This window comes from Myxocyprinus asiaticus, chromosome 14 (genome assembly GCF_019703515.2).
Source record: "Myxocyprinus asiaticus isolate MX2 ecotype Aquarium Trade chromosome 14, UBuf_Myxa_2, whole genome shotgun sequence".
NCBI lineage: Eukaryota > Metazoa > Chordata > Actinopteri > Cypriniformes > Catostomidae > Myxocyprinus > Myxocyprinus asiaticus.
This window is the reverse complement of record NC_059357.1, coordinates 35,964,109-35,980,332: the sequence shown is the minus strand read 5'-3', so window position 1 is coordinate 35,980,332 and position 16,224 is coordinate 35,964,109. Positions and strand designations below refer to the sequence as shown.

At 39.7% G+C, this 16,224-nt stretch overlaps 1 protein-coding gene across 4 annotated transcripts in view; it reads left to right on the top strand.

Annotated features, from left to right (window-relative positions):
* The window catches only part of LOC127451213 (calmodulin-regulated spectrin-associated protein 3-like), a 63,815-nt gene extending 47,925 nt beyond the window's left edge, over window positions 1–15,890 (top strand). Inside the window, exons 3-18 of one of the 4 annotated variants that reach the window (XM_051715726.1) lie at window positions 343–483; window positions 1,164–1,250; window positions 1,986–2,018; window positions 3,356–3,494; window positions 3,591–3,730; window positions 4,298–4,391; window positions 4,536–4,581; window positions 4,794–4,858; window positions 5,042–5,114; window positions 5,209–7,246; window positions 7,328–7,449; window positions 10,339–10,622; window positions 10,707–10,800; window positions 10,896–11,008; window positions 13,291–13,409; window positions 13,565–15,890. In XM_051715726.1, coding sequence (XP_051571686.1) covers window positions 343–483; window positions 1,164–1,250; window positions 1,986–2,018; window positions 3,356–3,494; window positions 3,591–3,730; window positions 4,298–4,391; window positions 4,536–4,581; window positions 4,794–4,858; window positions 5,042–5,114; window positions 5,209–7,246; window positions 7,328–7,449; window positions 10,339–10,622; window positions 10,707–10,800; window positions 10,896–11,008; window positions 13,291–13,409; window positions 13,565–13,867 — 3,891 coding nt within the window. In that variant the 3' untranslated portion in view covers window positions 13,868–15,890. Of the gene's footprint in view, window positions 1–342; window positions 484–1,163; window positions 1,251–1,985; window positions 2,019–3,355; window positions 3,495–3,590; window positions 3,731–4,297; window positions 4,392–4,535; window positions 4,582–4,793; window positions 4,859–5,041; window positions 5,115–5,208; window positions 7,247–7,324; window positions 7,450–10,338; window positions 10,623–10,706; window positions 10,801–10,895; window positions 11,009–13,290; window positions 13,410–13,564 lie in introns of all 4 variants that reach the window. The other 3 variants (XM_051715727.1, XM_051715725.1, XM_051715728.1) reach the window with 3 other exon arrangements.
* Window positions 15,891–16,224: the final 334 nt, after the last annotated feature.

Sequence of the window (16,224 nt, the reverse complement as noted above, 5' to 3'; positions counted from 1 at the left end):
ATTGATCCATTTCTCGCTGCCTGATTGCACAATGCATTGCAGCAAGGGTGCATTACGCAGCAAAACACCTTGCATATGCACATAAATCAGGACACATTATTTATCATTCTCTTTCTCTTATTTGTTTCCTTGTAGTTTCACCCACACTTTTGCAGACAATATATAATATTCATCTTATCTCTTCAAATCGAGACTCTTCCATTAGTGAAGGCCTTGCTTTTGGAGGCTGCACTAAATGGCACTAAACCTTATTACATTAAGCCCAATAGTTTGGTGTTCCTAATGACAGCTAGGTTTTCTCCATGCTCTGACAGACCTGTTTGTTGCCTTTGATTGGTGCAGAGTGCCCACTTGGAGTTGATAGATGCCTTAATGACAGTGGGTGCCATGGAGACGGTGAGTGCAGTCATGGCGAGTGGCGGATCCAAGCTGCTTGGTACAGATGCAAGCTGGGACAGAGCCCTGCTGTGCTGGGTAAACCTGGTGAGTCCAGTTCTAGTTTCTTACAAGAATCCAGTTCTTTACAAGTGCTTAAACAATATATAAACTCTAATCTTACCAAATAGCCTAACTAAATCTAAACCATTCTTAATATTTATATTTAAAATATTTAACATTTAAATGAAACTTTTGAAAACATGTTCAGGCCACATTTTAACCCTAAATTAAATAAATATAGAAATGTTATTTTAATTTAAATAAGAATTATTTTGTACTACATACACTACCGTGATGTATAAATACATCTCTCTCTCTCTATATATATATATTAGGATTTATCATAAGAATTTTGGGTTGAAAATCAAAGCCAGAAATATTTGAATTAGAGAAAAATCAGAGAATTTTGCTTAATTATCCTGAAATAATTTCACAATGTGAAAAGGTCTAAAATCGGTTTCATTTGCTTTCTTATCTTTTGATTTTGGGGTGAAATAACCCAGATGTGTTCTTGACAGGTCTTGACATTTACCCTCCCAATTATTCTATTTAGTCACCACAATATTAATGGTCCTAATACAGAACCCTGAGGGACACCTCCACTAAGCGCACTGTGGGTGTGGCCCTGAGCAAATTAAGTCATTCGGGTTACTTTAATTTTTTCCTTTTGATGTTATTTCATTGTCGTTTAAGGTCATAAATGCTTTTCATATTTCCTTGTGTAGCTGAATCAAAAATTGAAGGAGCAAATAGAAGGTACACAGACTGATGCGTCTCGGCCTTGCTGTGAACCACAGCCTGTTCAGCCTTTGGTAAGAGCAAACAAGCATACAGATTTGCACGTAGAAAAATACTCATATACAGTACTGTGCAAAAGTTTTAGGCACTTGTGAAAAACTTTCAAAATGAGGATTTCTTAAAAAAACAATGACACAAATAGTTTCCATTAATCAATTAAAGTCATACAAATTCCAGTAAACAGAAAAAGAGCTAAATCAATATTTGGTGTGGCCACCTTTGCCTTCAAAACCGCACCAATTCTCCTACTTACACCTGAAAACAATTTTTCTTGTTGTTGGCAGATAGGATGTTCCAGGCTTCTTGGAGAATTCGCCACAGTTCTTCTATCTATTTAGTCTCAATTGCTTCTGTCTCTTTATGTAATCTCAGACTGACACGATGTTCAGTGGGGGGCTCTGTGGGGGCCATGCCATCTGTTGCAGGGCTCCCTGTTATTCTGTTCTATTTGCAAAAGGAATGTTTGGGAGTATAAAATGTATATTTCCTATTGACACACTAAAGTAGCGGATATAAATAACCATCTTAAGACAAATGTTTTTGTGAAACATCTTATGTGCCTAAGACTTTTGCACAGTGCTGTATACAATAACTTTACCCCTACACCTGTACACGCAATGTCGCTCCTTTCTTAGCAGCACCTCTCTTGAACAACTTTGCTGTCCTATATACCTATCCTAGCCTCTCCTTTCATCTACCTTCCCTCCTTCCTCTTTCTTTGCTCATATTCCTTCACTTCTCTCTGACAGTGTCCCACCCGCTGGTACTGGAAACTTGTTCCTGTAAGTCTCTCGTCTTCCATCCATCCCTCTTTCCTCCATTTTACTGTCCTGAACGCATCTAAAGCTATCCTCTTTCGCCCCCTGCTGATTGCACATTACATAGCTGGGGGTTCAGTTCCATCGACCCATTTGGGCAGTACCAGGGCTTAATTTGTGCCGGAACTATCCTATGACCTGAACATGTTTAATGAAAAATCAAGAATAGCCTAGTAATAGTGATATTGCCAGAAACTTGCAATATGCCTGTAAATAATGTAAACCGTTATACAACACTCGATACCAACAAAACTTGCTGAATACGTCACCAGTCCTTGTTACGGGACCCTTAAATTTACAATTTAAGCATTAGGCAGAGCATTCTGCTAATGACAGTTGCATAGTGAAACTAAAGGCATGGCATAGTGAGGCAGAGGTTTAGATTCCACATTTAAAAGTAACATGGATCCCTTCAGGGAATTGACTCAAGATTAGATGTAGCCTCTAGGTGAACCGAAAGGTCGGTGTTAAAGGTGTTATCACTCAGTATCAGGGCTCACAGAGGAAACCTTTCATCTTCAGATTTGCACAGCTCAAAAAAAGGAAAGCAGAAATGTCTGCTTTTTCCTCTCAGTTGTTTAAACACCCTGCGAGCATTGAGTCAGCTATCAATTTGCATTACAAAAACTTAAACTAAAAATAAAATTGTATGACAGACATGGAAATGGGAGGTTTGGATAAAGGGAAAGTCTGTGGTGGTTTAGTGAAGATAATGTGTCTTTGTGACATTAGTGTGCACTTATCTGCTATTGCATGTTGTGTATTAAGTGGAAAAGGTCTCTATTGATGTATCAGGTGTTGGCCATTCACACTGCTGCTTTTATTCATCGCTGTGACCTGTTGAAGTCCGAGTCTCTTGAGTCACTGCTGTCCCACTTCATGCTAACAATATCCTTGCTGTTCCTCGGCTTATGTCTCATTCGCTTTTACTGAATTGTGTGCCTACACAACTTGCATGGATTATTTTCTTTTGTGTATATGTTCTTTCTCTTGTTTATTGCTGTCTCTGGTTTTCATTTGTGTCCATGAGCACACTGCGTGTGTGCAAATTTTTATTTTGTGTATCTTGGGTATGGACATGTGTTTCCATCCATGTTTTTTCCATTTACACAGAATGGTTGACGCATTTGTTGCAACAGTCTCCTGTCACTTTCTAACAAATATTTTGTCTGCTGTTGGCTAAAATCTGAACCATGTAAAGGGATTTTTGGGTGAACTATCCACTTTAAACATAAATATCATAGTCTAATAGACGTTCACTCTCCATTTCTACAGTAAAACCCAATCTTTCTCTTGTTTAGATCCGGTACAGGAAGGACAGGATGCAGTCTAAGCTCAAACCTTGTTTTCCTGTGGTGACTGAAGTGAAGGATCTCTCAAACGGATGTGCCGTTGCTGCTGTTATTCACTATTACTGTCCTGGTCTGCTGAGATTAGAGGGTATGGCTTTAACTCAAGTGTATCCATTTGCAATAAGCATTATATTGTTGAATAAGGAATTTATTTATTTATTAATTTATTTATCTCTCTGTATAGATGTCTGTATGAAGGATGCCATGTCTGCAGCTGACAGCCTGTACAACCTACAGCTGATTCGAGAGTTCTGTGACAGCTGTCTGAAGAGCTGCTGCCCTCTAGTGCTGGAGGATTTTCTCTACAGCCCAGAAGAATTAAAGGTATTATAATGAAAGAACTAAATTAAAACTTGAACAGAGTGAATCTTTATTTGGTTCTTATAGCGGCTAGTAAGACGAGGCCTGAATACCAATTTGTATACTTCTACTAAGTGTAAAAAGTATGTACAACACTTTTGTGATACAAGTGGAAAAATATGTGCTTTTAAGTATCCATTAAGCCAGGCCGTCAGTATTGGGAAAATGCTAATACATTTTGACTCAGAATGAAAGAACTGTTGCAAAGCAATTATCTTGCTAAAAGGATTGCGGGCAATATTAGGCCAAAAAACATACTTCGAAAATCCTCCCCAAATAATATGGCATCCGGGCACCTTTGATAAACTCTTCAATATACCACGATTTGGGATGTATTAATCCTACATTGACCTATTATATAGGACAGATATGTGCAAACTGGGAATAAACTAAGTAAATTAGGAAATGCGATTCATCAACCTCCATTAATTATTTTAAATAATGCAAAAGACTAGATTAGATACTTTCTGATTTAAAAGTCTGCATTCCTCGAGTATTTCATCTACAATGCTGTTTTTGTTTTCTCTGTAGATGAACATCCTGAGCTTTCTGACAGACCTCTTGTATTGGTTTGAGGTGTCAAAGCCAGAGTTTGTTCAGCCCCTGCAGGACTCGGAGCTTACTGGTGAGTGTTTATCTGCACAAAATTAAATGGAGAAATTTTAGATGAGGCTCTTCAGTGAAAAGCTGTAAAAATATAAAAGGACGTGTAAGTTAAATTACTTTTTATCCCTATTTTATTATTAACTTATATTATTATGCATTGAAGAAACCTCTGGAAGGACTGATAACGGCAACAGTGGAACCAGTAATAGGTACATCAGTATTTATTTATTTATTTGTTTAAAAAAAAAAAAAAAAAAAAAAAAAGATTTGACATAAATTGTCATTATTGCTACTTTGAAAAAAAAATTATACCTTTGATTTAGCTGATTTTTAATGTTTCAGAATCAGCTAAATGAAAGTCCAGTTTTAATAAAATCGAGGTAGTGTGGAATGATTTAAATACATTTCTCCTATGTTCCAGTGGTTCTCCCTCCATCTTCAAAAAGCCCTTCCTGCCCATCTCTTCCCCTGTGACTGCAGCAACAGGTGAGGAAAATACACCATCATTGTCTCGAGTCATCAGCTGCCATTGTGTCTGTTTTACTCAATCTTGTGTTGCACGTGTACACACTGTTTATTCAAAGAAAGAATCACATGATCTGTGTTTGCATGTTGTGTGTCATCCATTCACGTGTGTATGTTTGTGTTGTCTCTTGTCTCTATGGTCAGGATCTCTGACTCAGTCTACCTCAATGTCTCACGTAGAGGCAGCTGGAGGAACATGGACTAAGAAACCGCTCAGGTAAAATTCATCAATGTTGTTGTTGTTTTTTTGTGTTTTTTCATTTCTTATTACTTTCTGCTGACATTAATCTTTTTTCTTGCTGATTTTCCAGTCGCCCCCTTTCCTCTGCAGTGTCATTTAGTATACCTTTTGGTCTGGACAGTGATGTGGACATTGTGATGGGGAACCCTGTAATTACTCGATCTGTCAGCTCTGACAATCTCAACCCTGCTGCCCAATCCATGACACGAGTCCCCTACACTCCATCGGAGGATCTTAGCCACTTGCTGAGTAAGGACCCTGGCACCAATGGCCCTCAGAGAGCTTCTTGGGCCACTCGGACTCGTCCAATGCTGGCTGAGGAGAATGGCATTGATGAGAGCGAGACAGGTGAGTTGCCCACCATCGAAGAGGCACTGCAGATCATCCACAATGAGGAGAAGATGGAGCCGCGCCTTCACCCTGATGGGGCGCCTGACGGTTTCTACCTGCATTCACCAGATGATCCAGCAAATTCCAGACACAATGGCAGCCCTGTGGCTCTCAGCTCGTCAGCACCATCACGCTCAGGAATGCTCTACCACCAATCCTCAGGAGTGCCACCAGAGCCTAGCCGCACCAGACACACCTCAGAAGGCTCCAGAGATGACGACTCTGTGTTAAGAGATGGAAGCGTGGATTCTGATGCTTCAGAAGACCTTCCAAAAACCCACTCTACCCCTGCCACACCCGCCTCTGGGCCTCGCATAACGCAACCATGTGGAGAAGAGACACCAGACAGCGGCGTTAGAATGACCAGCTTCGCCGAACGGAAGAAGAAACTTGGTCCTGAGCAGGTACAGCCCAATGAGCCACTGGCTCTGCAAATGATTACTTGGGCCAAGAAATCAGAGGAGAGCCCCAGCAAAAGTCCTGCTCTTGGCACAGAGATGTCAGAATTGGGTGCGAGACTGGAGGAGAAGCGTAAGGCCATTGAAGCTCAGAAGAAACGCATTGAGGCCATCTTTGCCAAACACCGACAGAGGCTGGGAAAAAGTGCCTTCCTACAGCTGAAAAAGGAGCAAGTGGACGAGAATGGTGAGGAAGAGCATCAAGGGGAGGTCATCACCTCCTCCATAGAGGACGACCTGAACCGCTTGCCACTGGAGGAGAGACTGGCATGTTTGGAGAGGGAGGAGCAGCAGGAGGAGCAACAAGGGGAACAGCTGAAAAAATGGGAGAAAGTGGGGAACATTAATCCCTCTGCGCAACAGGACAATCCAGCAGAGGAAGACAAAGCTGAAGTAGGGGTACCTGGAGGGAAAGGCACGGCCCCACTGGGTGATTACAACAACGCAGTGTCTAAACTAAGCGCTGCTCTTAATTCTCTTCAGAACGATATGCAACGCCTCTCAGAGCAGCAGAACCAGCTGATGAGGAAGAAAGCGGCTGCCAACAACCAGGCTTGGGTCATCCCTCCGAGCTCCAAACCAACAAATGCCCCTTCTCGTCTGTCAAGGGACTTTACTCGTGACCGACCCTCTACCTCTTCCTCTCCTTCCCCATCACGCAAGAAAGCAAGTCACACCGCACCCCCAAAATCACCTGGGTCCCACCGAAGGGTGCAATCTGCACCTCCGAAAAGCCCCAAACTGCACCAGCACTCTCGGCCTGCAGAGCTCAAGACGCCTGCTTCCACACGATTTATAACTCTTCCTCAGAGTGTGGAAAACCTCCCTCACTTACGAAGAGGCTCACCGTGGCAGTATGGGGACCATAATTCATCTTCTTTCAGCATAGGCACACCCAATCAGAGTGAATCCCGTTCAGCTTCCTCCTTAGCCAGACCTGAAGACAACTTCTCAGACACCGGCTCTAGTGAGGACCATATAATCTTTAGTATGGACCTGGAGGGCGGATCCTCTCAGGCTCTTTCCCGAAAGGAGCGTCAAGGTGGCAGCAGCTCAGGAGCTCCTTCTGAATGCTCTTTTGAAAGTGATGTTCCTGCAGCGGCTTTCAACAGCAAGCGTGGCAGCCTTATCGAGATCTCTTTATCCTCTCTGAAAGCACTGGAAGGTGAAGAGGCTGATCAGAGCCAGGACATTTTCTCAGACTCAATGAGTGACCAGACAGAGCCAGAAATAAGGGGAGGAGTTGGATTTTTCTATAAGGTTAGTGGAGGATCGTGTGGTAAACTATTTGCGGAAAAGATGTAGCATGTGTTTGACTGTCTGAAACTGTCTGTTTAGCAGGAAGAAGCTCGACCTGAGGATGAGATGGCTCAGAAAAGAGCTGCATTACTTGAGAAACAACAGAAAAGAGCAGAGGAAATGAAGAGACGAAAACAGGAGCAAGAAAGAGAGAGGGAGGCGAGGTATACAAACTACAAAATTGTGGGAACTGGCAAAAACAGTGGTTCCCAATCTTTTTTCCTTGAAGCTCCCCTTTTTACTCATCAGAAAGTTTGCCCCACAGCTATAAATATATGTGTATATGTATGTATGTATGTATGTATTAGTGTTGTCAAAATTACCGGGACTTCGGTACCAAGTCGATACTAAAATAAAAAAGTAAAAAAGATGTAACAATACCAGTGTTTCTGCAGTACCGGTAGTACCGAGCACCAACTCTGACTGCAGTATGACTGACACATGACAGCTTTAAAATGCTCACATGCTTATTTTGAACATGTGCTCTGTTGCTCCTTGTACACTGAAATGGACAATCAAATTAAAATCATGAAATGTCCTAGTGTGATTTGTTAAATCGCTGAAGGCTGCAATCTTACTGTGGATGAGCTGCGTACTTTAAATAAATCCGACCACTCAAACACTGGAGACTCCACAGACATTGAGAATCATTCACGTTGTATGAGATGACAGAGCAGAGCACTTATCCATTGTGAACCATGCAGCTTATGTAAAATATATTTATATAATTAAAATCACAGCATTTGCACTTTCAGCTCAGATTTATTTATATTGCATTTAAAACAACAGAGTTGACCAAAGTGCTTCACAGTAATAAAATTTAAAACATAACATTTCAAAATTACCACATACACAAACACCATTAATCTAAAACACAAAATACAAACACTCCAAAACTGTTTCCTACATTTCATTTGTCAGACTCAAAGGCCAGTGTAAAGAGATGAGATTTCAGAGGTGACTTAAAAGTCTGGGTGGTGTTTTGAACTTTATCCGGAAAGTGAAGCATCTGGCAAAATACGCATCATAATAAAACACAATTCAAAATAAAATCTAGATGCTTGAGATTGAATAAAAATATATTACAACTGTATAGTAAAATGTAATATTCACTGTAATAATAATAATAATAATGAATCAAAATATCACAAGCAAGACAGCTGTTGAATAAAAGTTTGGCAAAAAAAATTGCAATGACTGATGTTGAGAAGTTCTATTTTCACTTGTTAAAAGTTTTAAGTTTATTGTTTAGACACCATTTTGATTAAATAAAATTCAATTTAAAAAAAATTATGGAAAATAATTATTATTAAACTATAATTATTAAAATAATTACTCTAAAAATAACTAAACTGGTGTGTTCAGTAACACATTAGCATATGTTTGCTGTGGTATGGAAATTGGTATCGAGAACCGTGAAATTTCACTGGTATCGGTACTGACTACTGAAATTTTGGTAACGTGACAACACTAGTATGGATGGGTGGATGGATGGATAGATAATGGTTGACAAATGTGTTATTTAATAATTGCTGTGGTAATTACTTGATGTGATCGTTTCTCTCTGTGCTTTTTGGCAAAACATATGCTGATAGGAAAGCTTGACCGTGTCAGCAACAGTAACTAAAGGAATCTGGGCTTATAGTACTTCTCTCTCTCTCTCTCTCCTCTCACCACTGTGCTGTGTGTGCTTGCTTGAGCTTGCATGAGATACCATCCAAGGCCATGACCAATGCAAAAGTAAAATGACTGATAAAAAAAAAAAATGATTATAATATAATTATTTTTAGAATGTACATTCCCTGTTATGCAGCAGGATTTTGCAAATCTTGAAAATTTCTTGCGGTTGAAACATCTACTTGGATATCATTTTGGTGATTATCAGCGCAAAGCCCTGCAGCTGTTTGATGATGGTCTCATTATAAAATGTTAACAAGTCAACAAGATATGCAGTTTTTAGAGGTTTCACAGTTTTGCATTGCATGGTTATGAAGTTGACTAAATTCCATGCATTTTTAAGATCCAATAAAAAGAAACTTAGAAGCACTTATTGCACTTCATCCTCATGCAGTTGTGCAAAGATGCTCTGGATTGTAGAGCGACATTTAATTACGTTTTGCTACAGTTGCAATGGTGTCAAGGTCTTTGGACAGTTTTTTAAGGTTTACGTTGAGATTTTGCTTATGTCTTGAGTTAGACAAGGACGCCGACATGCTGTCTTACCGGTATAGCGCATTTTATGCCTCAAACCATATGAGGTTCTGTGCCCCCTCTTGTGGGACCCCAGGTTGGGATTGGGAACAACTGCTCTAAACCTAATACAATTATTAGTGGTGCTTACTAAGGCCAGAAACAAACTTTAAGCAAATACAATGTCGATTTGAGTGCATTACCAGTGCATTACCAATGTGCGGTCTGGCTGAACATGCTTAACGTGTATTCTTGCGTTAGTATGGCGGTAAAAAAACCACAGTACTAAAGGGGCGATAGAGTTCGCTTCAAAACTCTGTGCCATCAAACTGGATGTTATTATTCAGGTAAGTTGCTATAAATATATTGGCTTTAACTTACTTGGCTCTTCCATGACAGCAGTTTGCTTGAAAGAGAAAAAACTTTAGAAGCAGAGAGTTCACACTAATGTCCACTGTAGCACCTCTTGCAGCAATGTTGAGAATGCAGTGTGTACTTGCATTGTGAATTCCGGTCTGACACATTTTGGAACACAACGACGCACAAAATCAAACTTGCGTATATAGAAGTGGCAGTGTTCACGTACTTGCTTAGTGTATGTAAAGTATTTTGAATAGGGCCAGTTAGAAACCACCCAGAACACCTTAGCAAACACACAGCAACAAACTAAAAAAAATAATCAGAACATCTTAGCAATCACAGTTTTCTATGGGCAAGCACCACACACATGTTCTTCAGAAAATGTGAAAGTCTAGTAGTGTACCAATTGTGGATACCATCTCATATGATAAAAAATGCTCATTCATATATAATACATTCTGGGACATTGTGACACTTATCAATGATGTATACATATTCAACAGCAGGTCTTCTTTAGTGGATGACTCCTGTAAAGGGGAGGAGAGACCCCAGACTCCTTGCACTCCTCCACCTCCCCGCACCCCTCCACCAGAGGGCACACCTCAGCGCCGTGGAGACTTTACCCGCCAAGAGTACGAACGGCGTCATCAGCTTAAAATAATGGAGGACCTAGATAAAGTTCTCCGCCAGAAGCCCACTACGGTCAGAGGGGTCAAAAAGCAGAGGCCCAAAACCGTGTTTAGAGATGACTCCGACCTTTCCCGCAGCCCTGCCAAAGGGTTAATGGGTAAGTCCTTTGGTCTCCTGTTAAGCTTATTTCCTTTCCATTGATATAAATTGTTGCATAAATTGGACTCTTTTTCTCTTTTAGGTTCTAGGCTAAATAAAGTTTACTCCCATTCGACAACGAATCTGTCCTCAATGGCCAATGACAGCGGGACCCTAAGTGTCAGGAAATCTCCAAGGTGGTAGATCACTTAAATCTGATCTATATATAATCTGATGATATACCTGCTTCTTTGTGACCTCATATCTCATCGTATCTCATTTCCTTCTGCAGTCGGTCTCATTCACCATCCAGACTGATGTCTCCAGGCCGTCTTGCTGCGCAGAATGGTGACTGGGAAAATGGATCTACTATTTCATCCCCGGCCTCCATCCCAGAATACACTGGTAAATTTTATATATATATATGCAGTTGTACTCAAAAGTTTGCATACCCTGGCAGAAATTGTGAAATTTTGGCATTGATTTTGAAAATATGACTGATCATGCAAAAAAACTTGTCTAAACTGTCTTTTATTTAAGGGTAGTGATCATAAGAAGCCATTTATTATCACATAGTTTTTTGGGTCTTTTTTAAATCATAATGATAACAGAAATCACCCAAATGACCCTGATCAAAAGTTTACATACCCTTGAATGTTTGGCCTTGTTACAGACACATAAGGTGGCACACACAGGTTTAAATGGCATTTAAAGGTTAATTTCCCACACCTGTGGCTTTTTAAATTGCAATTAGTGTCTGTGTATAAATAGTCAATGAGTTTGTTAGCTCTCACATGGATGCACTGAGCAGGCTAGATACTGAGCCATGGGGAGCAGAAAAGAACTGTCAAAAGACCTGCGTAACAAGGTAATGGAACTTCATAAAGATGGAAAAGGATATAAAAAGATATCCAAAGCCTTGAAAATGCCAGTCAGTACTGTTCAATCACTTATTAAGAAGTAGAAAATTCGGGATCTCTTGATACCAAGCCAAGATCAGGTAGACCAAGAAAGATTTCGGCCACAACTTCCAGAAGAATTGTTCGGGATACAAAGAAAAACCCACAGGTAACCTCAGGAGAAATACAGGCTGCTCTGGAAAAAGATGATATGGTTGTTTCAAGCACAATACAACGATACTTGAACAAAAATGAGCTGCATGGTCGAGTTGCCAGAAAGAAGCCTTTACTGCACCAGTGCCACAAAAAAGCCCGGTTACAATATGCCCGACAACACCTTGACACGCCTCACAGCTTCTGGCACACTGTAATTTGGAGTGACGAGACCAAAATAGAGCTTTATGGTCACAACCATAGGCACTATGTTTGGAGAAGGGTCAACAAGGCCTATAGTGAAAAGAATACCATCCCCACTGTGAAGCATGGTGGTGGCTCACTGATGTTTTGGGGGTGTGTGAGCTCTAAAGGCATGGGGAATCTTGTGAAATTTGATGACAAGATGAATGCAGCATGTTATCAGAAAATACTGGCAGACAATTTGCATTCTTCTGCACGAAAGCTGCGCATGGGACGCTCTTGGACTTTCCAGCACGACAGCGACCCTAAGCACAAGGCCAAGTTGACCCTCCAGTGGTTACAGCAGAAAAAGGTGAAGGTTCTGGAGTGGCCATCACAGTCTCCTGACCTTAATATCATCGAGCCACTCTGGGGAGATCTCAAACATGCGGTTCATGCAAGACGACCAAAGACTTTGCATGACCTGGAGGCATCTTGCCAAGACGAATGGGCAGCTATACCACCTGCAAGAATTTGGGGCCTCAGACAACTATTACAAAAGACTGCACGCTGTCATTGATGCTAAAGGGGGCAATACACATTATTAAGAACTAAGGGTATGCAGACTTTTGAACAGGGGTCATTTCATTTTTTTTCTTTGTCATGTTTTGTTTTATGATTGTGACATTCTGTTATAACCTACAGTTGAATATGAATCCCATAAGAAATAAAAGAAATGTGTTTTGCCTGCTCACTCATGTTTTCTTTAAAAATGGTACATATATTACCAATTCTCCAAGGGTATAAAAAAAATATATATATATATATATATATATATATATATATATATATATATATATATATATATATATAAGATTTTATAGTAAAATATTAAAGTTTCATGAAACCCCCATAGTTCAGCACTAGTTGTTCACACCCCAGACTTAAAGAAAGGGTCATGAAAGGGGTGTGAAAATATAGAAAAAGGTGGGTGGGAGTGTGTGGGAAGGGGGTCGGAGGACGGGAGGGGGTCAAGCACAACAATTCACTTATGATAGAGATGGATGAACATCAAATTGTGAGAGGAAACAAAAGAGTTTTGGTGCATTTTGCTCTATATCAATCATGGGACAAATGTATGAATGTGAGAAGAGTGAAGATCATAGAACAGTTTGCAAATCAAAGATTTGAATATTTTGTTAAAGTCTTCTTAGAATGATGTGAAAGCAGGCATTGCCACCAAAACCAGGACTGCTTAGAGAACTAATATAAATTCATTGATATTTATTCTCAAGAAAAGTTTGTTTTAATACAAGTTAAACTCCTTTGACAGTGTTTGTGGCATAATGATGATTACCACATAAAATAATTTAGAATCATTCCTCTTTTTATTAAAAAGCAGTTTTATATATTAAGCAAAATTACATCATTTTGCTTCTCTTTTTGATTCAGGGCCTAAACTCTACAAGGAGCCAAGCTTCAAGTCCAATAAGTTCATTATCCATAATGCCATTTCACGGTGTTGTTTGGCAGGCAAGGTCAACGAACCCCAAAAAAACAAGATTGTAGAGGTGAGGGACCTATCAGTCACCATCTGTAGTGCACTCTGGGCTTTCAGCTCATGACTCCTAGCTAAATGTTTTGTACCAACACATTTGCATAATGGATTTGAATGCATGATGTAATGGCCTCGCAATCTCTTGTGTTTATTTCCCGTCTGTGAAAGGAAATGGAGAAAAGCACTGCAAACCATTTCCTCATCCTGTTCCGGGACGCCAGCTGTCAGTTTCGGGCAGTGTACACCATGAACCTTGAGACGGAGGAGATGGTCCGGCTAACAGGCGTCGGCCCACGTGTCATTAGTCCCTCTATGGTGGAGTCCATCTACAAGTACAGCTCTGACCGCAAGCAGTTCACAGCCATCCCCTCCAAGACCATGTCCATGAGTGTGGATGCCTTCACCATTCCCAGTCACCTATGGGAGCGCAAACGCCCGGGAACCCCAAAGAAGCTCGGGACCCCAAAATAAAACCTGCTGGAAATGCCATCAATGCCTGAGCTGGCCCTGACACCCCAGGTTTCTCTGCCTTCTCTGGCACTGAAAAGTATGTGCCAGGAGAAAGAGTGGGGTAAAAAAACAAGGCCCTAAAACTAAAAAACAGTCAATCAACTGCTGTCATAGGTTTGTGGTTGGCGAGTGTGCAAAGCCTGTGTATTTATCTAACAGGTCAAATTCTAAAGATCTACTCTGAAATCTCCATTGCCATATCTTTAAGGTAACCCAAGTGACTATAGAAGACACATTGCAAAGAAATGGACAGATTGATTTTCTAAGATTGTATGAAAACTATCGTTGATTGTGAAAATCTAGGTAAATCTTCCAATTTCACCATTCAAAAATATTGAATGTCTTCATAATGGCGAGAACAACCACAGCTCTTAGAAATGTTACTGTCCTCCGGCTCCTCTCCTCCTTTTCTTAAATAACTGGATCCTTTGAGGTGTAAAAGGATGCCCCTGATGAAATCAGATCAACACTCTTCTTTGATGAATGTAGGGCACAAACCAACACAGGCCTTCTTAATGTGTATCATCATCAGCCGCTCAGTCTTTTGGGACTCAATGTAAAACTGTATTACAAGGGGGCACAGCCACTCTGCTATTCGTCACATAGTAAGAAAATGTCTCATTCTGCTGTTCATTTAGAGTCTGTCTTGCTCTCTAATACAAACGCTTTGTCTTCTGGCCTACCTAAAGTCAGCTGTAGACATCTGGATGATTGTTTTCTTACTACTTCTGACTTAATCTAACTGGATCATTCAAGCTTTTGGACCTCAGGAGAGCACGTTAAAAAAAAATTCTCAAATATTTTTCCTTCCCATTTGCTTTAATGAAGAATGAATGAAAAAAATGAAAAAGCAACAAGATTCCAGAACATGCAGTTGATTTTTCCATTAAATGTGCTCTAAATAGTGAAGGTCTTTTTACTCTGTTTAGCTATAACTGGTAAAAAGGAAAAAAGTTTAGGCAAATTTAATATACTGTATATTTGAATGCTGTTTATTGCTCGTTCTTTAATTTTTGACAATTATTTGTATATTGTGAAGATTTGTAAGCGATGAATAAGCTACCCTGCTGCTTCAATCCTTGAGCTGGATGTCCTGGTGTGATCTATGTATGAAAAGGACAGGAGAGAGAGTGAGATGGATTGCGAGAGACAATAAATGGCAAGCGTATGTGATTTAACTCGCTTATTTACCCTGAGCTGAATGAACAATTGTCCTGCGGGAGCAAATAGTGATATACCTATAGTGATCACCAACATATAGTGATATAAAACAAACACTAACAGATAATGATAAAAGGCAAATCAGATTCCCTGGTGTCTGCAGCCTTAAATTATTATTATATTGTTTCTATTAACTATGATCTATGAATCGGCTCCAAACAGTCTAACTTGGCCTTATTCTTTCCTTGAACGGCATTAGTGGTCTGTCTTTTTGTATAAAATGGGCATTTAGTCTGTTTCTCTTCATTAAAGCACTAAAGTAACTGATTCAATCAGGCCACGATCTCCTACCTATGGAGAACTAGATGAAGTACTCTAGTACGGATTCGCTGTAAAATGTTTATATTTTTGTAAAGAGCAAAAAAAAAAAAAAAAAAAAATGGTTGAATGATGTTTCTGTGCCAAATGAATGGAAGAGATGTGTGTAGGCTGCATGTGTGTCTGTTGGTGAGAACATGATGGGTAAATGTAACTGGATTCTGTGCAATTTCTATAGAATGTTAGGTCACCTAAGGTGTATTTATTGGGTAAGGATTAAGCTAGAGTTATTTTCTTTTAGTTTCAGATTTTATATTTATGTTCTGTCAAAGGTGGTAATTCACTTGTTTGTTTCATGAAGCACATTGAATTTTTGCATTTTCCTTTGCTGTTTCCATGTTAATGTTGGTAGATTAGTTTTTTCTTCTCCCTAAATCTTTGATTACGGATCAATCCCATGTGACTGGATGTGGATTAGAAAAAATAAACTTTTTAATAATCTCAATTATTTCTCATCTCCAAAATTAATTTTAACTAGAAGTTATATTCAACCTTCATTCTTTGTTGGCATGTTTGTTTTAAGTTTGAGTTTTTCCATATTCTTCATATTGTATTTTCATGCCTCCTTTACACAAAACAACAAAAAATTACTTCTGGGTGAATCTCAAAGTCTGGGGCCACATATTTGGGTTATTCAACTCCCAAATAAAAAAATAAAAAAGGATACATTTTCTTTATTCAAAATGTCTTATTTTCGGACCATTAAATTATTTTGTTAAATTGTGATGCTATTTTTGTGACATAAGCACATTTTCACAAATGAACAAAATTTGTCTTTA